The sequence below is a fragment of the Rhynchophorus ferrugineus genome, unplaced genomic scaffold (assembly GCF_030347505.1).
Source record: "Rhynchophorus ferrugineus isolate W39M unplaced genomic scaffold, kcgeb_rfMv2 rfM2, whole genome shotgun sequence".
NCBI lineage: Eukaryota > Metazoa > Arthropoda > Insecta > Coleoptera > Curculionidae > Rhynchophorus > Rhynchophorus ferrugineus.
Genome location: NW_027472581.1, coordinates 13,301,248 through 13,326,520, shown reverse-complemented (window position 1 = coordinate 13,326,520; position 25,273 = coordinate 13,301,248). Strand labels below are relative to the sequence as shown.

At 30.5% G+C, this 25,273-nt stretch overlaps 2 protein-coding genes across 6 annotated transcripts in view; one reads left to right on the top strand and one right to left on the bottom strand.

Moving 5' to 3' along the window:
- Window positions 1–14,082, bottom strand: part of LOC143191833 (uncharacterized) — a 401,964-nt gene extending 387,882 nt beyond the window's left edge. For both annotated transcript variants that reach the window (XM_076397253.1, XM_076397254.1), the window contains exon 1: window positions 13,932–14,082. In XM_076397253.1, coding sequence (XP_076253368.1) covers window positions 13,932–13,949 — 18 coding nt within the window. In that variant the 5' untranslated portion in view covers window positions 13,950–14,082. The remainder of the gene's footprint in view (window positions 1–13,931) is intronic.
- Window positions 14,083–15,257: 1,175 nt separating this feature from the next.
- Window positions 15,258–21,010, top strand: LOC143191838 (protein mothers against dpp). 4 transcript variants are annotated; one of them, XM_076397268.1, is made up of 5 exons: window positions 15,258–15,557; window positions 17,179–17,455; window positions 17,516–18,218; window positions 18,280–18,536; window positions 18,708–21,010. In XM_076397268.1, the coding sequence occupies exons 1-5, from the start codon at window positions 15,499–15,501 to the stop codon at window positions 18,849–18,851; spliced, it is 1,440 nt and encodes a 479-aa protein (XP_076253383.1). In that variant the 5' UTR covers window positions 15,258–15,498; the 3' UTR covers window positions 18,852–21,010. The 4 variants fall into 4 exon arrangements, with proteins under 4 accessions (XP_076253383.1, XP_076253385.1, XP_076253384.1 ...); XM_076397270.1 differs by lacking the exon at window positions 15,258–15,557 and adding an exon at window positions 16,373–16,535; XM_076397269.1 differs by lacking the exon at window positions 15,258–15,557 and adding an exon at window positions 16,524–16,792.
- The last annotated feature ends 4,263 nt before the right edge of the window (window positions 21,011–25,273 follow it).

Sequence of the window (25,273 nt, the reverse complement as noted above, 5' to 3'; positions counted from 1 at the left end):
TTTAAATCTTGAAAATGTTAGGTATATGCAGCAGCAAAATACAAGATTTACTTTAAGGAAAACACAAATTAATAATTATTATCTCGTGTGTATTTAAAATACGAAATACAAAATACATTATTCTAACCAATTTTATTAAAAATACAAACAGGGGCGTGCAACTCCAATGGTAAGTAGTGGGGCAAAGTTTTGCTTAGTTCAATCATTGGCGGCGCTGACAACGTGAAGTTGATTGGTTAGTTTAAAATAGTTAAATAGAAAACTTTAAGGAAAATACTTTGCTTTGACTTAAAATTTGGTCTTGAAAATCATTATGAATTGGACAGTTGAAACACTAAATATTTATGTGTTCTTAAAGATATTTAGATTTTAGAGTATTTAATCCGTGGAACTACTTAATATAGAATGTAGAAAAATATTGCATGTTGTCTCTTTTTCAGAAGTGTTGTTAAATAGCCTGAAATACGACAAAATACAATATTAGACTGTTTTTCTCAGAGCAAAGTTCTCTGGAACTGAACATATATATAGTTTCTACCTCCATGTTAAGATTTATCAAACAAATGTAGTTATTTGTAAATTTAGACAAAGTAGATTTCTTTATGCAACCAGTAGATAAAATACAACGCAAAATTTATAAACACTTATAACAGACAAAATAGTTAAATTAAATATGAAATGAGAGATGTCGTAGAGGGGCATGTGGAGTCAACTTGATCGTAACTGATAGTCTATTCAAAGTTGCTGTGAACATGCGTCATCAAAATGTTTAATATATTGCCTGCCGCAATTTGTAAGTTCGTTTTAGAATAAGACAATATTATTCTTCCCATTTTATTCTAGTTAAAAAGAGTTGTCAACGCTGTCTGGTAAGTTCGAATATTCTTGAGACAAAATTCTTGAAAGCAATAGTGACAGGTTATAATTTTAACCTATAAACTACTGTGACTGTATTATTAACTGTAGTTTTTAGATGTACTATAATGTTGAAATAAATTATATTTGATAACATTCTTGTTTCATAATTGTATTTAGATTAGAATTTTCTTATAGGTCAAAGACAAAATAAATTAAAACTCAGAGTTCATGCGGCAACTTTGAACCGTTTTAACGTGATAAATTGAGATGACGTATGACCACACCAACTTTGGATAGACTATAGTTATAGACTTAATTAACAAAGTTACGTAAAATAACGGTTTATGTATGAATATGACAAATGACAAGATACTTGGCCATTTGACGTACAGTACAGTGTAGGCAACACTACAACTTTAAAGATTCACATATTTAGCGGTCGCCATTTTGGTGACAAAAGCTATCGAGCCTTATTTTCTGCAGGACGAGCCCATTGAATAAGATCTTTAAATGTATTTACGTTCAAATATATTTTGAAGCCATAAGTATTTAAAATACTAGCTAAAGTCTAAAGTAATATAAGTATATAAAATACTAGCTAGTACTAGTTACATAATATAACCGGAGTCATATCGATTTAAGACGTCAATACGTCGCAATGTTGCCGAATTTAACTTTGACTTTTAGTTTATCTTAGATTTTATATATTACAACATTATAATGCAAATAAGATAATGAAAGAAAAATGTTATGAAGTATAATTTATTTTAACATTATAGTTCAATGTTCACTGCTATTTTGAATAGACTATACAAAATATCTCAGCGTCAGGTATTTGAAATATTACTTACAAATAACATTTTTAAGAATACGTACTTGGTATTTGGTAATGCAATTACGTATTTTAGTTACGAGTAATTTAAATATTGCTCAACCCTGGGTATATGGCTTATTTTTCCAGATTTTTTCTTCGAACCTAAAATTTTATGTGTCAAATAAAAATGTTTTAGGGCCTTTTACGATTTTTGAAAGGATCAGACGCCTGAGTTCAAAACGTCGAACGTCTGCGTCTGCGTCATTTCTATTCTATGAGTTTAGTACCTAACCTCGCGCAATAACGGCGTTTATGGTGGCAAGTGATGAACAGGTCGTTCGGCACCATGTTCTATACGAATTCCAAGAAGGAAATATTCTCGAAGTACGAGTTTTAAATCAACTTGTAATGTTCTTGGGTAATACTAAAATAAAACGTGTAATAATTGGTATGAATACAAAATATTTAAGTGGTGATCTACAACGTTTACCGATTTATAACATCTAATTATTAGCATTAACGTTTTGAAGAATTTTGTAGACATTTGAAAACAGGGTCGATCCATAACGCCGCATAAGACAGTCTTCTTTTAACTGTGGTAAAACGAAATTGAACAATCCGCTCAAAATTTAAAGCGAATTTTGCATTTTTACAAATAGAATTTGCTGCATTTGCTGTTTTATTGGAAGGACTATAAAAAAGAGCTTATAGATATCTAGGAATCACTAAAACAGCTATCTTGAAGTTTTTAAACCACAGAAAAAAAAACTTTAAGCAACACTTTTAGGTCAGAACGTTTTGCTGCCAAGCTATGTTGCAAGCAACCGAGGAACTGTTTATGGGCAAAAGATGAGAAGGGGCACTTTACCCAAACAGCATATTCGCGCATCAATTTACTAGATTAAGTTGTTTATTTTTTGTATGAAAAATAAATGTGTTGAAAGCATTCAGTCTTAATACATGAACTGTTACAATTAAAAATGTGTAATAACTGATGAATAAAAATTAAGTTATTATTGTGAAAAATTGGTACACTTTTATTAACAAAATGTTTTTCATAATTTTCCGCAGCCTCGTCCCATTTTTACCAGCGTGCAACTTGTTCAATTACACGTATACGTAAGAAGTAAAAGTTTCATTCCATTTTATCAGCTCGTAATATAACACATCGACTGAAAAGTTCCGGACGCAACACATAAAATGCGTTTTCTTCGTTAAAAATTGGCTTTATTCATCAACATAATCTCCAGTTCAATATCACTTTTGGAGAACGATTTTGCCTCAGAATAGGCCTAAAAATGACGATCGTTTGGATTCCGGAGTGAAGTGATGAATCTATGTTTCATCCATTGTCATCCATCGACCGTTTGTTAGGTTTAAACATGGCCAAACACTGCTCAGGATCATCAATACTTTTTTGTTCTTGGTCAACAATGAGCAAATGCGACACCCACTTTCACCACAATTTCTTCATAGTGAAATGCTCATGCAATATAAAACCAACACATTCTTTTGGTATTTACGATGTCAGCTAACACACGCAATTTTACTTTTCGATCATTGTCGCATATCGACCGTTTGTTAGGTTTAAACATGGCCAAACACTGCTCAGAATCATCAATACGTTCTTGTTCTTGGTCAACAATGAGCAAATGCGACACCCACCTTCACCAGAGTTTTTTCATAGTCAAATGCTCATGCAATATAAAACCAACACGTTCTTTTGATATATTTACGATGTCAGCTAACACACGCAATTTTACTTTTCGATCATTGTCGCATATCGACCGTTTGTTAGGTTTAAACATGGCCAAACACTGCTCAGGATCATCAATACGTTCTTGTTCTTGGTCAACAATGAGCAAATGCGACACCCACCTTCACCAGAGTTTTTTCATAGTCAAATGCTCATGCAATATAAAACCAAGACGTTCTTTTGTTATATTTACGATGTCAGCTAACACACGCAATTTTACTTTTCGATCATTGTTGCATATCGACCGTTTGTTAGGTTTAAACATGGTCAAACACTGCTCAGAATCATCAATACGTTCTTGTTCTTGGTCAACAATGAGCAAATGCGACACCCACCTTCACCAGAGTTTTTTCATAGTCAAATGCTCATGCAATATAAAACCAAGACGTTCTTTTGTTATATTTACGATGTCAGCTAACACACGCAATTTTACTTTTCGATCATTGTTGCATATCGACCGTTTGTTAGGTTTAAACATGGCCAAACACTGCTTAGAATCATCAATACGTTCTTGTTCTTGGTCAACAATGAGCAAATGCGACACCCACCTTCACCAGAGTTTTTTCATAGTCAAATGCTCATGCAATATAAAACCAAGACGTTCTTTTGATATATTTACGATGTCAGCTAACACACGCAATTTTACTTTTCGATCATTGTTGCATATCGACCGTTTGTTAGGTTTAAACATGGCCAAACACTGCTTAGAATCATCAATACGTTCTTGTTCTTGGTCAACAATGAGCAAATGCGACACCCACCTTCACCAGAGTTTTTTCATAGTCAAATGCTCATGCAATATAAAACCAAGACGTTCTTTTGATATATTTACGATGTCAGCTAACACACGCAATTTTACTTTTCGATCATTGTTGCATATCGACCGTTTGTTAGGTTTAAACATGGTCAAACACTGCTTAGAATCATCAATACGTTCTTGTTCTTGGTCAACAATGAGCAAATGCGACACCCACCTTCACCAGAGTTTTTTCATAGTCAAATGCTCATGCAATATAAAACCAAGACGTTCTTTTGATATATTTACGATGTCAGCTAACACACGCAATTTTACTTTTCGATCATTGTCGCATATCGACCGTTTGTTAGGTTTAAACATGGCCAAACACTGCTTAGAATCATCAATACGTTCTTGTTCTTGGTCAACAATGAGCAAATGCGACACCCACCTTCACCAGAGTTTTTTCATAGTCAAATGCTCATGCAATATAAAACCAACACGTTCTTTTGATATATTTACGATGTCAGCTAACACACGCAATTTTACTTTTCGATCATTGTCGCATATCGACCGTTTGTTAGGTTTAAACATGGCCAAACACTGCTCAGAATCATCAATACGTTCTTGTTCTTGGTCAAAAATGAGCAAATGCGACACCCACCTTCACCAGAGTTTTTTCGTAGTCAAATGCTCATGCAATATAAAACCAACACGTTCTTTTGATATATTTACGATGTCAGCTAACACACGCAATTTTACTTTTCGATCATTCAAAACGATTTTTTTAATGTTTTTTCGTGTTACCAACTAATTTGGACGTCCACTGCATTCTGCGACGACATTTCATATAATTATTATATTTGATGTACCGTCCGTCCTTATAACACTGTTCAAGCCACTGCTTCTCTCGAACGGTATTTTTCCCAACAAGAAGCAATGTACAATTAAAACACGAAATTGTTTTTGATCTATTGTTTTGAAAATAACAAAAATAATGTTACTCTTAATAACTAAACTAAGCTCAATAACTCACAAACTTACGAGTACAATATCATGAAATTTTAACACCTTTCTTTGAAGGTTAGTACTAGCTCAAAAAGCGGTGAATGCAAAAAAACGAGCGCTATCTATGTCTTTTCAGCCCATATGTTTTTTTACACAAGATTTTAACTCATGTATAGCAAGAGGTAGCTCTACTCGACTAAATCAAGATTATTCGCTCTAGGAATTGTCATAGCAAGTTCCCTTTTCATCGTCAATTAACACGGCATACAAAAATATTTTTGCTTAGCAAACAATGAAACCTCTCTGTTGAAAAGGCTCGAAATGTCAATATGATTTTTGTCAATATAACTGAGCAATGTCAACATAAATTTCCAAAAGTGTTAAATAGGATTTAACAGCAGATTTCTTCAAATGAAATAACAAAAGAACGTCCAAACTGAATATTAGATAAAAGCAAAAAAACAGAATTTAATAGTTATATTAGGTTGTTAGATAGTTGCTTACATTTGTACCTAACATTGTTGCCAGTGGGCATCACTGATTAAAACATATATAATGACAAAAAACGATTGATTCCAAAATTATCTTATCAAATAAATTCCTAGCATTTCAATCACCGATACTGAACTCAGGAACTCCCAATTAACATGTTGTATCACAGGATTTCGAACATTCCTTACTAAGTCCCATCAGTGCTAATAATTGCCAATAACTATATTCACCTATTTCTTTTTACCCATACCTATGGACTGATCATTCATTTCACTTAAAAAGTCAATTTCACAAAAATATTTATAAAAGCATGTGATGAAATCGTTTATTATTCTTTAGCACATTATGGTGAGTTAAAAACATATTGTCATTAAAATGTTAATTCAAGTTATTTGTGTATGACCTAATCCTAATTTAGCGTATAACAAATAACAATAATTTAATAGTACAATATAAAAAATATCTCCAATATATCTTTCTCGGTTGAAATTACTCGAAAATTCCCTTGTTCCCATCCTAATTATTCCTTATCAAATATAGCACCTGATTAATATTTGCTTTAAGCCTTCCGAGAAAGTTTCCCAACTCCATCATTAGCTAATTACCGTTGCCTACGCTTTCATCGCACTGTGGTAAAACTGCAATAACTTAGAAAGTTATATAAAGCGGTCAAAGTAAATATATCTGTTCAATTCAAACATAGCGTGATTTGAATGTACAAAGCCGTAAAGCTATTGTTATAACAAAAGGAAATCGAAGAGGCTTATTTTTCCAGTTGATGTAAAGGGAAAACAGAACTAAAGACATTTTTGCGTTCCTTCGGTTAAGTTTATCAGTTTCTACCATATAATTTTACCAATAACACCTTAACATCATGTTCCGTGTGTATGTGCCGAGCGACAGAAATTTTAGCATACTACATATTTTTCATTGCAATTTTTAATAAAAATAAATCTGTAGTTTTTAGATTCTACGATACAAGACGGTTAGTCAATATATTTATATAAACATTACAAGGAGACAGCTATTGTTTATGTTAGTTCCATGTAATTTAAATTCCATGTAAGATCGTACCTCCCCAATGATGCCAAAACTATAACACACATACAGGTTACATTTATTTAGAAAATTATTCATTTATGTTGTTTTTATTTTGTGAATGCCATTTGTATTTCAAGTACATTTACTTCAATTTACAAGTAAATTCAATGCCCCTTTTTACCCCAGTTTTTTATAACCTCAAGGAATCGAACTACGACATTGAACTCTAATTATTCCCGATAAACCCCTTCCATTGATTTCTATATGCAAATATTATTTTAAGAGATTTTGGAGTGCGATTGCAATCTTGAAATCTGGATTGTATGGATGGATGTTCAGTGACGCAATGAACGCTGTATCGTGTCAAACAATTCTATATGACATAATATTTTCACTGATATATGAATATTATAAATGTATATCTGCCAGCGAATATATGTTATTTTAAAAATAATAGTCAATGTTCAATCATACCAATCATATTTATATTTATGTCCGATCATACCATATCGCATCAAATATGTTTAACCATATTTAACACACAGGCTGCAAAGTCCCAAGCTTATCAAAGAAAATGCGTTTTTTTTTAAATTGGCTTTATTCATCAACGTAATCTCGATCAAGTGACACACAATTATTCCAGAGCCGCTATAAATATATTATTAATTTAATTTATTTGTGTATGTTGACCTATGGCCTAATCCTAATTTAACATTAACAAATAACAGTAATTTAATAGAACAATACAAAAAATATCTCCGAAATATCTTCCTCGAATGAAATTACTCGAAAATTCCCATCCTAATTATTCCTTATCAGATATAGCACCTGATTAATATTTGCTTTAAGCCTTCCGAGAAAGTTTTCCAACTCCATCATTAGCTAATTGCCGTTGCCTACGCTTTCATCGCACCGTGCTAAAACTCCAATAACTTAGAAAGTTATATAAAGCGGTCAAAGTAAATATATCTGTTCAATTCAAACATAGCCTGATTTGAATGTACAAAGCCGTAAAGCTATTGTTATAACAAAAGAAAATCGAAGAGGCTTATTTTTCCAGTTGATGTAAAGGGAAAACAGAACTAAAGACATTTTTGCGTTCCTTTGGTTAAGTTTATCAGTTTCTACCATATAATTTTAACAATAACACATTAAGATCATGTTCCGTGTGTATATGTCGAGCGACAAAACTTTAGCATACTACATATTTTTCATTACAATTTTTAACAAAAATAAATCTGTAGTTTTTAGATCCTACGATACAAGACGGTTAGTCAATATATTCATATAAACATTACAAGGAGACAGCTATTGTTTATGTGTAAGTTCCGTGCAAGATCGTACCTCCCCAATGATGCGACAAAACTATAACACACAGGTTACATTTATTCAGAAAATTATTCATATATATAGTTTTTATTTTGTGAATGCCATATGTATTTCAAGTACATTTACTTCAATTTACAAGTAAATTCAATGCCCCTTTTTACCCCAGTTTTTTATAACCTCAAGGAATCGAACTACGACATTGAACTCTAATTATTCCCGATAAACCCCTTCCATTGATTTCTATATGCAAATATTATTTTAAGAGATTTTGGAGTGCGATTGCAATCTTGAAATCTGGATTGTATGGATGGATGTTCAGTGACGCAATGAACGCTGTATCGTGTCAAACAATTCTATATGACATAATATTTTCACTGATATATGAATATTATAAATGTATATCTGCCAGCGAATATATGTTATTTTAAAAATAATAGTTTAAAGTAATTTATGTCCGATCATACCATATCGCATCAAATATGTTTAACCATATTTAACACACAGGCTGCAAAGTCCCAAGCTTATCAAAGAAAATGCGTTTTTTTTCAAAATTGGCTTTATTCATCAACGTAATCTCGATCAAGTGACACACAATTATTCCAGAGCCGCTATAAATATATTATTAATTTAATTTATTTGTGTATGTTGACCTATGGCCTAATCCTAATTTAACATTAACAAATAACAGTAATTTAATAGAACAATACAAAAAATATCTCCGAAATATCTTCCTCGAATGAAATTACTCGAAAATTCCCATCCTAATTATTCCTTATCAGATATAGCACCTGATTAATATTTGCTTTAAGCCTTCCGAGAAAGTTTCCCAACTCCATCATTAGCTAATTACCGTTACCTACGCTTTCATCGCACTGTGGTAAAACTCCAATAACTTAGAAAGTTATATAAAGCGGTCAAAGTAAATATATCTGTTCAATTCAAACATAGCCTGATTTGAATGTACAAAGCCGTAAAGCTATTGTTATAACAAAAGAAAATCGAAGAGGCTTATTTTTCCAGTTGATGTAAAGGGAAAACAGAACTAAAGACATTTTTGCGTTCCTTTGGTTAAGTTTATCAGTTTCTACCATATAATTTTAACAATAACACATTAAGATCATGTTCCGTGTGTATATGTCGAGCGACAAAACTTTAGCATACTACATATTTTTCATTACAATTTTTAACAAAAATAAATCTGTAGTTTTTAGATCCTACGATACAAGACGGTTAGTCAATATATTCATATAAACATTACAAGGAGACAGCTATTGTTTATGTGTAAGTTCCGTGCAAGATCGTACCTCCCCAATGATGCGACAAAACTATAACACACAGGTTACATTTATTCAGAAAATTATTCATATATATAGTTTTTATTTTGTGAATGCCATATGTATTTCAAGTACATTTACTTCAATTTACAAGTAAATTCAATGCCCCTTTTTACCCCAGTTTTTTATAACCTCAAGGAATCGAACTACGACATTGAACTCTAATTATTCCCGATAAGCCCCTTCCATTGATTTCTATATGCAAATATTATTTTAAGAGATTTTGGAGTGCGATTGCAACCTTGAAATCTGGATTGTATAGATGGATGTTCAGTGACGCAATGAACGCTGTATCGTGGCAAACAGTTCTATATGACATAATATTTTCACTGATATATGAATATTATAAATGTATATCTGCCAGCGAATATATGTTATTTTAAAAATAATAGTTTAAAGTAATTTATGTCCGATCATACCATATCGCATCAAATATGTTTAACCATATTTAACACACAGGCTGCAAAGTCCCAAGCTTATCAAAGAAAGTGCGTTTTTTTTTTCAAAATTGGCTTTATTCATCAACGTAATCTCGATCAAGTGCCACACAATTATTCCAGAGCCGCTAGAAATATATTATTAATTTAATTTATTTGTGTATGAGGTATGACCTAATCCTAATTTAACATTAACAAATAACAGTAATTTAATAGAACAATACAAAAAATATCTCCGAAATATCTTCTTCGAATGAAATTACTCGAAAATTCCCTTGTTCCCATCGTAATTATTCCTTATCAGATATAGCACCTGATTAATATTTGTTTTAAGCCTTCCGAGAAAGTTTCCCAACTCCATCATTAGCTAATTGCCGTTGCCTACGCTTTCATCGCACCGTGCTAAAACTCCAATAACTTAGAAAGTTATATAAAGCGGTGAAAGTAAATATATCTGTTCAATTCAAACATAGCCTGATTTGAATGTACAAAGCCGTAAAGCTATTGTTATAACAAAAGAAAATCGAAGAGGCTTATTGTTCCAGTTGATGTAAAGGGAAAACAGAACTAAAGACATTTTTGCGTTCCTTTGGTTAAGTTTATCAGTTTCTACCATATATTTTTACCAATAACACATTAAGATCATGTTCCATGTGTATGTGCCAAGCGACAAAACTTTAGCATATTACATATTTTTCTAAACAATTTTTAATAAAACTACATCTGTAGTTTTTAGATTCTACAATAAAAGACGGGTAGTCAATATATTCATATAAACATTACAAAGAGACGGATATTGTTTACGTTTAAGTTCCATGTAAGATAGTTCCTCCCCAATGACGCGACAAAGCTATAGCACACATACAGATTACATTTATTCATCAAATTATTAATATATGTTGTTTTTGTTTTGTGAATGCCATACGTATATGACATACGAAATTTACTTCAATTTACGAGTAAATTCAATGACCATTTTTTTACCCCATTTTGGTATAAGCTCAAGGAATCTAATTACGACATTGAACACTGATCATTCCCGATAAGCCCCTTCTATTAACTTTAATATGTAAATTATGGAAAATAATTTTATATTGTATGTTGTTGTATCATGTTTCACAATAAATGCCCGTTTCAAGTGAAAAAAATATCAGAATACATGCTAACATGCAATAAACGAACAGGCCCACTAATATATAAAATGACCAGTGGAAAATCATAATAAGAAATGATTTTTTTAATTACATATTAAATTAGATATGCTTAGTAGGTACAAGCTTAATATACAAATTAATTTATTACTAGTGTTCTGTTGTACCTGCTACCTAACTAATGGGGACTTTTCAATTGACCTGTTATATTTCATATATTATTCCTGGCCATATAAATATAAAACTGATTAAAAATTGATAAATATAATTATTTTATATATTAACAAAAGCAACTGTACAAATATCTTTAAACCTCTCTAAACTTATGAAGCGTACCCATTCACGTCATTAGATGATCGAAGGTTTAACTACATTGCCGAGACTTCCCCCGTTAGATTATATCAATATTTCCCCCCATTAGACTGCCCGACGAAACTTAATATTCCTTTACAGGATGAAAATACGTCTTCCAACCCTCGCTTCTTAATGGCGCTACAGTTCATCCGCTTTTGTGTGTACATACGCATTGTTAGTATAATACCATAAATCTTCGTCTATATTTCGAAGTACCAAACCGAACAATACTATTTTATTTTTATCACAGAATAAGAGATATGATGGAAACGTCATAATCAATGCTAAGAAAGTGTCTTGGAGCAAATGTGTTCGTTCTTATCCTATGTTGTATGAATTGTATTAAATATATCACTAATTTTCCGAAAAAACAGCCCGAACTTATTCAATGTTTTAATATAAAATTTCTAATAATTAATAATAATGTATAGTATATATTACTTATTAATTAGCAAAATTGCATTGCCATTACACTATTATAATTTATAGTATCTAACAACAACACAATATTTTTACCCCAAAGTAAAAATTCAAATATCACTAACTATGGCTGATTAAAACTATCGTTTTAACTACGTTTAAAAATATAGCCAAAGCATATAAATGAAAAAATAATATAAAAAGTCAAAGGTAATAAAGTTTCATATTTTTCTATTATAAAATATTAATAAAAAATAACAATTCCAGAATATTAAACGCCCAGTATATTCATCTATCAGTATTACATTTTTATGTATAATCTATATCAATAAATTTTAATTTTTCTAGATATCAATATTATTTTAAAGACCAAAATACATGTTAACAGTATATAAACTTATAATCAAAACAAATCAAAAAAGATTACAAACATAACCAGAAAATAACATAGGTAATGTGAAAACAGTACACTAAATTTAACAAAAATAAATTGTAAACAGCTCATCCGAATTCGTAGAAAACAAATAACAAGTTATAAACAAAATATAAATTGATGGCAACTAGATCCGAAGGAAATAAATTATCATTACTTCAATAGTTAATTTTTTAAAATATTTTTAATCTAATATTACTAAATGATGGTAATCCTACAAAATAATAAATTTATATATGACAGCAAAAAACAAAAAAGTTATTCATAATTTTAATTACAATAACAATTCTACCAATGTCAAATTCTCTAATCAAATTAAATATGATTTTTTGTAATCAACCCAATCTAACATATACCTATTATTACTGATGATTATTATAATAGTATGAAAAAAAAAGTTTAAATAATCATTTTCATAAAGGCTGAAGAATGGAAAATACCAACATTGAATGTGACAAAATAATTGTATGTAAAAAGTGAAAAAAAGGCATGCAGAACATGTCATGTAATTTAAAAACGTAATATAAATTATTTAACAGTAAGAAAATGTAATAAAACTAAAGCGTTATCAGCTTGGTGAAAATATATTTCAAAAAGCGAAATAAAATATACCCATGTTATTCCAGAACTCATGTTAAATAGAAAGAACAAAACCTTCATTTATGCCAAATACTTAATGGATAGTAACGCCTTTATAAAATCATTTTTTCAAATATCTAATAGCGAAACGTCAAATATCTAAAACATTCAAATAAAATCGGCAGCTATGTCACCTGGGCTAAAAACAACTTCAATTTTATATGAAATCTGACAAAATCCAACTAAAAACAAAATTCGTTCAGAAAATAAAATTAATAATCTAAAATTCATATTCGTTAAGTTATTTACTATGTTCAATAAAGTTCCAAAAACTGTTTATGTCAAAAAAAGAGAAAAAAAACTTAACCTAACACAATGTTACTAATAAAACGATACCTTTAAAACGATTATTATTAACCAATTAGCCAAGAAAATAATCTCAGACATGCCAACGTTCGTTTACGAATGTGATAAAGTGGCGTAAATATTTTGATTACCCGCATATATCGCACTAATAGAATAAAAATACAAAATTGTAAACGATTTAATTCCAATATTAAACCAACTGGAAAACGTCAAATATTTCGAAAGATTTAAACAAAATAGAGTACTGTTATTCATGGAAACTAGATTAGAAACAAATAGATTTTAAAAACTATTTCGTTACATACGACCGAGTAGAATATAAAATATTAAACATCTGACATATCTAACAAAAATCAGCTGAAAACAGTATCCAAATATATTTGACTAAATTATATATTTTTATAAATTAATTTTCTTAGTTTTCAAATAAAGATGTAATATATAAATCTTAAGATAGGCATTTAGTATAAACTAAGGCAGTATGTATAACATGATGACACCTTTAATCCAAAAATCAATGAATGCACCAAGATGCATTTTTATAAAATGTTACACGGAATATCGACAAAGTAATAAATTTAAACAAAAAACAAAATACTTTTATTGGAATATCGACTTATCACTGATTCAATTAAAACGTTTAGCTATTGAAATAAACCATAACAAAGCTGGTGCATTCACAGTTCATATGAACAATTCAAGCAATTGCGTCCCAATGATATAATGAATATTGCACAAGAGTCGAAAATATACGACATAAATGACCCGTTAACACACACAAAAAATCTGATTCCAACGGATAATATATTTTAAATAAACTTACCTTTGTTGAAGTTGACATTTCACCCGATCAATACAACAGCCTAACTGGGAAAATTGTGATCGGGAGTCCACAGGCCGCAGGACGATTGCGCAGCTCACGTCTCCGATTTTCCAGGCTTTTTTTCGCTCTTCCTGCTGACGGCTCTTTTATTTTCGCACATAGAGAACAATATATTAAATATTTTCAACGGACCGTTTCGGCGCTTAGAGTTTTGATTGATTCCTGCAACTGGGTTATTTTAAATACCGGGCGATTTGACACCAACAATCAAGCAAGAAATTCAAGCATTCCTAGATAGCAAAACGAACTTTTTCTTTAGTAAAAAAAAAACAATGTCTTGGAATACCCCACATATATATAAATAACAAAACTGACCAATAAAATCAATGACGTTTTAGATAGAACATCAACCATTTGTAATATTGTTTGAAATATATAAATATTCTGTCAGAAAAATTGGCGGTAAAAATAATGCTTTAGCCCAAATAACTTTTTCTTATTATATTTGATTCCAAACAACAAAAATTTAATTAATTAAATCAATAAAAACTATCCTAGCATTCTATATTACTAATAATCAATATGTCACAATACTTTTATTGTTTTAACATCGTTAATACTGAGCTGTATATTTGGTTGCCTCACATACTAATGTAAAAGTTATTTTTACCAATCCACATAGTTTCCTTAATACTAACACGGTATATTATATTCTGAAGTATTCCAAAAACTAAATAGCATACGCTCTTAAGGAGTTTTAAATATGTATATTTTTCTAAAGTGTTTTATTGCTGATCATTTTATACAATCACTAATTATTCAAGAACGCATTGAAAATATATTTTCGCGTCAATTGACGGGTCTGCTCAATAATTATAACCGTTATAATTACAATGAGAACCAAAGTCGACAAAATAAAATCGGTGGAGATAGGTGAATCAGGAGGGTTATAAAAGCAAGTGAATTTCTATGCCGTTTTGCTTTTTATGGAAACCTGTATTGTATTAATTATAGCGGCAATGCAGTATATTGCTTCAGGTCGCATTTATTCTCCTACCTGTCAAATTTTATAAGTAGTCGTTGTAAGGGTTTTATTATTTTCCTGGTATTGCAGAAATCGAATAGCCTCTAGGAAGCAGACTCCTCCTCCTGAACCTGCCGTGTTATACTGTTTTTTACAGCAAAATATTGATAAAAAAAGAAAAATGTATAAAGTCTATGTACATACCTTTATGTTTTTTATGTACACACATTGAAATAAGCAAGCAATGAAATTAAAAATGTTACTGTCAGATTTTACAAATTTTCGTGCGAAAACTCCTATTCAAGTGGTACTTGAAGCAGGTCAGAATCGGATTAGTTTTTCAATTTTAACGACCATCCCTAAAAGCGGACCTATTTGTAGGGTCAAGTGTTTTACAACCTTCATTTCATAGGATCCCTCATTGTCCGATTTGTCAGTTCGATTCCATTTTTTGAAGTGAGATGTGCTTGTACCTTCGACAGTGAGTGTCGATTAGACTATTTTGTTTGTTTTTTTGTGCTGTAAAATTATTCACTTGTTTCTATGCTGAGTTGCGTGCCGTACAATAAGGAAAAGAAAAAGGAGGAGAAGGATAATCCCGAGTAAGAAACAGAATACTCTTATTTTAATATCTCTTTGTTTCTGTTCCGTGTTTATTATAGCAGAGGATTTTTACGTATTAATAACAATAAAAACTAAAACTATAATAATATAGTATAATAACAAATAAAATCGTAAAATAAACAATAAATTCGAAATATATAAAACAGGATATTAAAAATTGTTTTAAAATTTTTATCTGTAGTAAATTATTGCTAAATGTGAGGTTATGTTTCTAACAACAAATTATTAAATTTTCGAAATATTTGTGAAAGTAAAAAGTTTGTGTAACCTGCCTGCACTATTGAATGATTAAATTTTGAGTAAAAACATTAATGAAAAAAATCACATCCGCTGTACAAACTCACAATAACCGTAAACAGAACCTTTTTTTTCTTAGTGTGTGATTTATTACTTTTTAAATTGGGTTAAGTACCCACTTAGAAATCTGAAGCCAAGGGCCTAAATTATTTCAGTATGTGTCATTCATGTCGCCAGTTTTATGTGTGTACGTGAATCCAAGGCGACGAAGAACATTTCCAGTTAAATGCCTTGAAGATTAATTTACTATTAATATAACGCTACTGATTATTTTATGTAATACCCAGTGTATGTTTTTATGTCGAATTTGTAGTGTTGTATATTTTGTATGACATGTCGACTCATCTCACAAATCACCTAGGCTTATTCAAAACCAACAATCTTATCTATTAAATTTAATTCTAATATTGATACCATCAATGTTTTCGTGTTAATTAATCTTGTCAGTATCATTTATTACGAAACTTCTGAATAGCTTTTAAAATTCCCGCGTTAGTTAGTTATCAGCGCCGCTCTGATACGATCGTCAAGTTTGCAAAACACTGCTTGATCTGGCGTCACAAAGTCGTTCTGTGTTCATTTTTTGCGTTTTTTCTTCATATTTCTGACAAAATTACCCACAAGTGTGCCATAATATAGTTATTTCCAATATAATTAAGGTAAGCAACATGCAGGTTCATTAATGGATTCGCGAGAAAGCTTCCTAGACTGTATTGAACGATCAAATGCTCTCGGTCATGTCTGCTTTATTTTTGTTGTTCAGAAAAAAGCCAATGCTGCTCTTGATAAATACGAAGTTTATAGGAAGTGCACAGTTAGTACCATAAGCTTTACTGTTTGAAATGTATCTATAGTGTGAAATAGTTGTTAACATGGCTACAGATTTTCAGTTTTATGTGACTCATTTTAATAATTTGTGAGTCATTTGTTTTAGTTTATTTTTCGTTGAAAAATGATTTTTTATTTTTATAAATTTTTGGACTATTTTTCCTGGATGTTTTGAAAAACATTCTTGGAAATCAAGTTTTACTCCAACTAATTTGGAAAGTGAATTGTGCTAGTGCTCAGGTTAAGTCATTGAGATATTAAATATAATTTTGGTATTCTTTTATATTACTGTCCATTTTGTTATTAGAAAAATCAACAAATTTTATATATTTTCAAAGTGACATGTTGGTAAATTATATTGTTTTTCCTGTTTTAAATTTATCTTATTTCTTAATTATAAATTCAAGTTATATTAGGAACTTAGGACTTTTAAAAATGTGCTATCTTAGTTTTAATTGTTTCTCTTTATTTTAGTTTTACTATGGATACTGATGAAGGAGAGTCTTCGAGTAGCGGGCCAATTTCAACATTAAATAGTTTATTTTCATTCACAAGCCCTGCCGTAAAAAAACTTCTTGGATGGAAACAAGGAGATGAAGAAGAAAGGTGGGCAGAAAAGGCCGTAGATAGTCTAGTAAAAAAACTTAAAAAGAGAAAAGGTGCAATAGAAGAATTGGAAAGAGCATTAAGTTGCCCTGGCCAGCCGAGTAAATGCGTTACTATACCTAGAAGTTTGGATGGAAGATTGCAGGTACCATTTATCTACATATTTAGTGTGTATCATATTGTTAATGTAAATTTTACTTGATAGGTTTCCCACAAAAAAGGATTACCGCATGTTATATATTGTAGAGTTTGGAGATGGCCCGACTTACAAAGCCATCATGAATTGAAACCTTTAGAACATTGTCAATATCCATTTTCTGCAAAGCAAAAAGAAGTATGCATTAATCCATACCATTATAAAAGGGTAGAGAGCCCAGTTCTGCCACCAGTGCTTGTTCCAAGACATAATGACTTTGTGCCAGGTCATTCTTTATTACCATTCCAACAAATTGTTGAACCAAATATGCCTCATAATGTAAGCTATTCACCAAATAGTTTCAACACGAATCATATGAGTCCTAGTTCACCCATTTCGAGTGTGTCTAGTCCAGGAAGTGTTATATCGAACAATCCTCAATCTCCATATGCAAACTTGGCAGAAACACCTCCACCGGCATATAGTCCTACAGATGATAATGTGACCAGCACAAACAACAATCCCAGTCCAGAACCACCACTTTCTCAAGATGTTCAAGCAGTGCCATACCAAGAGCAGCCTTATTGGGCATCAATAGCTTATTATGAATTAAATAGTAGGGTGGGAGAAGTATTCCATTGTCATTCAACGTCAGTGATTGTTGATGGTTTTACTAACCCTAGTAATAATAGTGATCGGTTTTGTTTGGGACAGTTGAGTAATGTAAACCGCAATAGTACCATTGAAAACACAAGGAGGCACATAGGCAAAGGTATGTCTAATGTGTATTATGATTAGTTTTAGTATTACTACTATGTTTATTGTAATTTTAGGTGTACACTTATATTATGTCAATGGAGAAGTTTATGCAGAATGTTTATCAGATACTGCAATATTTGTGCAATCACGTAATTGCAATCATCATCACAACTTCCATCCATCAACAGTCTGCAAAATACCAGCAGGATGTTCACTGAGAATCTTCAACAATGCCGAATTCGCTCAGTTATTATCTCAATGTGTAAACCATGGATTTGAAGCTGTTTATGAATTAACAAAAATGTGTACGATTCGAATGAGTTTTGTCAAGGTAATTTTTTTGCATATCAGTTATGAAAAAGGTAGGGTTTAAAACAAATACTTCTAATTTACTTGGAAACAATTTTATTTTAATGGTAACAAGTTAGTGTTGATCCAATCTTTATTCTAACATAAACAAAACTATGTTTCAAAGTAGACACTTTAATAATATATTTATTAGGGTTGGGGAGCTGAATATCATCGGCAAGATGTAACCAGCACACCTTGTTGGATAGAAATTCATTTACATGGGCCTTTACAGTGGCTGGATAAAGTACTCACGCAAATGGGTGCTCCACACAATGCAATCAGTTCAGTTTCTTAGTGATGTCAGTGAGTATATTAAGTTTATTTTAGTAAGGGGGTCACTGCATGATTTTTGTGGTGGAAAGCAAAATTTATGAGGTGTGACTACAAAAGAAAAATATTGTAGCTTCTGTTATATGGTAGTTGATATAATATACCAAATGAGGTCGAAAAGACTATGATAAAATGTAAAACTATTCGATAATTGAAAATTCCAGGAAATGTCATTATGTCAGTAGACAAATTTTGATTATATTTTTATAGGATATTCGCGCTTGATATAATGACAAAATAGAAATTTATGTTGTACAGAGCCTACTTGTTAAGCAGGAAATAAACATCTTTATTTGATGTTAATGTTCTGTGTTCAAGGGACTTTTGGTTCGAATTTTGCGGCTTATACCACTAATTTGCTTTAGAAATTAGGTGCTTTTTGTGATAATACTGAAATAAACTCGTTCTGGGTTTATTAAGTGTACTGATATATAGATGTCAGAGCTATGTTCATTTTAAGATATATTTAATTTGTAAGTGTTAAAATTGATATTTTTAATATATTAATAAGTTCGATTCTAACAAAATCTTTCATAGTCTTTTATGATGCTGTCCGGTATATTATTAAATGTAAAAAACTAACTATAGAACGAGAATTTCATTGTCCTCAATTTTGTTTCTTAAAGGGATTTTCTCACGTTTTTTTTCCCTAGTTATTCTGGGAAATGAGTGGATTTTTAAAGAATAAATTCAATTTATGTTCTTATATACTAGGATTTGGAGAAAATAATTCCAGTGATATAAACATGTCATCCAGTTTCTTTAAGATATTACTTTTTTCTAGATATACAAGTGATGATTCGTCACAATTTCCCGTGACATCATCTGTTATTCACGTGATATTTGTTTATGTCTTAAATTATATCTCTTTAAGTTTATGATTCGCTGATCACTAGGGGTCTTATACCATTTTTAAATCATCTAGTAAAAAATCGACCTCCACAAGTGTAAATACTATTTATTATATATTTTTGTGAAACGTTATAGGAAAGAAATAATCCTCGTATGAGTAATTTTTTTTATTTCTCAGTGACTCATTTTCTTGCTTTCTGGCCTGCCTTTGAATCTAAATTTTGTAGAGAGTAATCGCCACAAATGACTGCTTTGAACACAGCAGTATTTTTTATGTTATCATAAAAATAAAAGTTTTTTATTGAATTTTATCTTTTCCAAAATTATTTTGGGAAGGAGTATTCCCGGAATGTCTAAACATTAATGCTTATGTCTTGTTTAATATATTTTGAATGAGCTAAGTAAAAGATTTGGAGGTTTTGATGCTACCAGATACTAAACGAAATAAACTGAATACAGTAAAAATTGTGATGGAGCCTAACCTAATGCGCTTCTTCTAAAAATTCCCAGTTTTACTCATATTTCAAGACGCTTCAAATAAACAAAATTGAAACTTAATTAGGATTGGCTTTTATGGAACTCTAACTGAAAGCTAACTATTGTGATATGGATATTTTTCACGAGTCTAATTTTTTTTTTTTTGAGAACATCCCTTTAAAAAGAAAGAAAAAAATGATTTCCATTCAATACATATCGCAGAAACAAATCTAAATTCATCAGTTAATGTAAATAAGAGTTTTTTAGTTAGTTTTGGTTAGTGCAATTTTTTTTATTTTTGTTATATATAACAAAAGCTTCTTAATTGTAAAAAGGACCCCCCCCCCTAAGTTTTGACCTGAATGAAAACTATTATCTAATTTTTAAGAATTTTTTACTGTGTTATGTACTATTTTTTGCAATTCATTTGTTATATGATAAATACGTAAGTTTTATTTACCATTCTATTACGATTTACTTTTTATTTTTACCCGTGTGGTAAAAGTTTAGTCAGAATAATGTTTATATTGTTTGTTGATTGGTTAAAGATAATTTAGTATGATTAGTTTTAGATGACGATAGTTTTAATTACCATTACTTTTTTTATCTAGCATCTCATATAGTTTTTCAGCAATTTATTAATCGCATAGACATTATCTCTAAAACTGTCATATTCATATATAGTAAGTTAATTTTAATAGAAAAAGATCTCTTATGAAGTGTGAATGATGGTAGGCAAATACTGTTTAGATTAAAAAAGAACAACTATGCCTTTTAAGAAGGAAAAAAACAAAAGGATTTTTATTTTAATATTCCAAGTCGACTAACAAACCAACCGAAAATATTGATGAAGGTTTAGAAATGTATCGAGGGATTACATGAGGCTCAAAAACCATGTTTTCTGAACTTTTTCCATATAAGAAATACATTTTTGATAATTGCAACCGGTGGGAAAGTGTCGTAATGGCGGTTGTGTTTTTTTTTCTGTGGGCGAAACCAAACACAATGTACTACTAGATTTAATTTAAAAAATGTTTGAACTCATGTAATTCCTTAAATACAACCGATATTGATACATTTCTATGAAATATTAAGATGAATAAACTATTGAAGTAATACAATGAACGACGTATTCGTAAATACGTACTTCAATATAATTTCCTACTTCCTTGCCTGTGAAGATAACTGAACTCCCGCTGAATAATTGTGGGAAAATCGAAGTGCTTGGCTTTATGAAATAATTCGCGTAATTCCATCCAATAACCTAACTGACCTACTATTACAGTGTGAAACGGCAAATTACCGCGTACTGAAGAACCGGTTTTGCGTCCGATGGTCCCATTTGAGAGTCTTCCTCCTGAGAATATGAACTCTCGTCCCTTTTTCCACTGTGTTCTCACTGTAACTGTTTAAAACAGTGGAGAGGGAAGATGAGATCGGACGTAATACTAAATTATATTTCTCTACGTTCAACGTTTTATGAACCTATATGATCGCCGTGGTGGAAATAATTAAAGTCATTGCAAGTAACTAAAGATTTGCCGTAAAATATATTTTAATGCGATAAAAAGGACCATTATAAAAATGATGAAAAATATTATGTGCCTAAGCAAATTGAAACCGAAAAAAATACAATAAAATGACTCGTATACGGACAACGACCTTACGCGAGTCACTATACAAGGCTTTTTTGTTTATAGTCCCGTAAAACATTATGTTTAATAAAGCCTCCGATGTTTAATTTTTAATAAAGTTCTAAAAAATAGTGTTTTTCGTTAATAAACCACCTTTAAAAGATTAAACCTTCCCCACATTATAAAACATATTTTTTAGAAACCTATTAAACATCGCGCCTATTGTAATGTGCCTATAATTTGCGCTGTCAATTGACATCAGCTGTGCCTTGGGACATTATGTATTCTACCAATTAAAAAGATTTCATACATTATCATCAAAACGCGTCAAATTATGAAACACGTAGTACTCTGTTTTGTGTTATAGTAAATTTTAAAAATATACCTGTAAGATTTAAAAAATTGATAATGTATGGAATTAGTGATTTTCTATACAGATGCCGAAGAAAAAAACCGTAAATATATTTACACCGTTTAATATAATGTTTTGTTTGGCGGGAGAAAATTATACACAAAAAGCTATTTTAAGATATTAATACGAATGGGGTAATGTTGACAAATTGAATGTTGAAATTGTTCTATTAAAAAAATATTTTGGAAATGTTTGTCTTCAGATTTTTACGCTAAAAATTCGTACAAATTTAGAGAGTATAGATTATTAATCGTCCTAAGTCCACGTAAATAAAATATTTTTGTGAATTGTAGTGAAATTCGTATTCGCCACTATTTCTATTTACGACAAATAGGAATTAGAAATATTAACCAGTTCAAAATAATACTCTGATAGTATTCAACAAATATTGCAATGTTTATTTGTGGTGTGAATTTATAAATACACAGGATTCGTCAAATGTTTATGTAATTTTATATTGTGCTTGTATTCATTATTCAAATTGTCAGTTATATTGTTCGTTCATTTTTTGATTTTGGATTCTATATTGCAATATTGTTTTATAATTCACTAATCATTGTTATTTTCTGTTTAGTATGTAATAAACGTGAATTGTATGTTTAGTAGTTGTTTTATTTTATGAACCCGCATAACATTTAAAATTTGAGGGTGGAATTAATTGGAATACATTTTTATTACCTGTTCTGATATAACTTATGGTGTAGTGTAGCTGTAAAAATATTGTGTTAACCATTATAAAGTTGATATTGAAGTGTTATAATATTAGATGTGTGAAAGCGTAAAGAACAATTTCAAAGTTGTCAAAGGGTACATAAAACATACGATTTTTAAATTACTCATACAAGAAAGTTAAAACGATTTCGAATGAAATGAACATTTGATTCTTAAAAGCATCTGTGTACTGAGCTCTTCCGAAATAATTTATTCATCAAAAGGTGTAAGAAAATAATTAATTTACAATGACTAAACAATCTATTAGAGTAATACAATTTATAAGACATGAGTTTACGAAATTTAATATTTTTTGACAGTTAATACATCGAATGATTATTATCAACAAATTTACTTGTTCATCAGAACGGAATATAAAGCGTCCAATACACTGCATTTTTTTCCAGATCTCCATTACTTTTGTCTAGCGTTGGGAACTGTCGACTGAAAACAGTAATTACTATTTTCAGTCAAAAGTACGGTTCGACGTTTTTTTTCTATTAGTGATGTCAGACGAAGATGTAGGAATTCTTGTCTGTATAAAATGTGAGATAGGAAAGGACGCAGATAAATGCTTGGAGCAGTTAATTTTAAATATGTTTATATTCTCCAATGATATAAACGAGACAGAAATGTTTATATATATTCACGTGATAACTTTAAAAAAGAAAAGGAAACAAATCTTATTCATCTCTTTACCGTTAATATTTTTAAAAGAAATTTAACAACTGCAAAATATTCTTAAAATCTTTTGGATGGATGCAATTTCTGAAACCTTTGGAACCTAATTTTAGTTTTCAAGATTTTAAGAAAAAAGTTTTGACAAACAATAGGCTTGGACAAAAATCGTGAAAGTTTATCAAAAGAGTATATTCTATTATACCGGCCCAAAGTATTACCTATTATACCAGTCCAAAGTATTTCCTATTATGCCAGTCAAAAGTATCATTTACAATTTAATTTTTTTGCCCTCGAAGACTAGCGTTCCAAAATGCTGCTATATTAATTTACAATATATAGTTATTCACAAGCAAACTACAAAAAAAAACATAAAACCACATATATTACTTATAAATCTATATAAGCATAAGTGCGCGCATTACTTTCAAGGTCGCGGCTAGGACGACAAGGCCAGAGCGTTAAAAATCAGTCGAATGAACGAGTAGAACTGAAAATAGTAACTAAAAGTAAACGACTGAAACAGTCGATAGTAAAAAGTAGTCAATTACTAAACAGTCGATTGTTCCCAACACTACTTTTGTCATATATATGTCTTCCTTTGTTTTATAGTGATTCCGTATGTGTCATTTTCAAACTGAATTAAAGTAACGTCTTTAAGCATTTTACACTTGAAACGTTTTCAAAAACCAACGTAAACTATTTTGTGATATAATATGTTACTAAACATAAATATCCTAAGAAAATGATTTGTGATGAAACAGACGCTGTCATAACCAGCTGTGCTTTGGAAAATTTCTTTCACTAATCTAAAATAGATTTTATCTAGTATTAAAAAACAGAGTAGCCTAATATGTTGATTTTGTCTTCGCTGCCTAGTTATTTCTTAAGTTTAATGACAGAAGTTCCACTGCGCTAAATAAGACGATTGAGGAATGATGTTTGTTGAAACTTTGATGATTTTTTTTACTATAAAACATTTTTTCTTTTTCTGAAGATTTTCTATTTTCAGTTCTTTAATTGTTAAACAGCTCTTCGGTAGCCGTACTCATCTGTATTAATTAATATAAAGGATATATCTATTGATTAATTTTATAAACCGAACTTTTAGTTACTAAAATGGTATCTTACAGATAGACATTTTACTATAAAATAACACAATGAATACATCGAATAACATAATAAATTCAGGAGTTCTACAATACAGGAGTCCGATAGTATAGCTCCTATATACAGTTGTTTTACCGACAACAAAATCACATCACCACAAAAAGCATCTACTTATGAAGTGACTTGTTCAGAATCAGAGGCAATTAGCAAAAACAGAAATGTTGAGCAAGCTAGCTAGCGACCCTTCAGTCTCTAGAATAATTATCGATAGAAAAAATGTGATGTCATTTATCATCATAATCATGTGATGACATAAGTGCGACACTGACTACAGGAACATGAACAAAATCTCCTATATGATTGGCTCGCTCTGCGCATGCGCACGTCAGTAATCTACATTAGGTTGTGTTTATTATTTATTAATTATATTGCTGTTTTTACTGTTTTATTAATTTTTTATTTAGAAGAGAAGATTCCAGACTTACAAAAAATATTTTGGGCAATTTGGTGTAG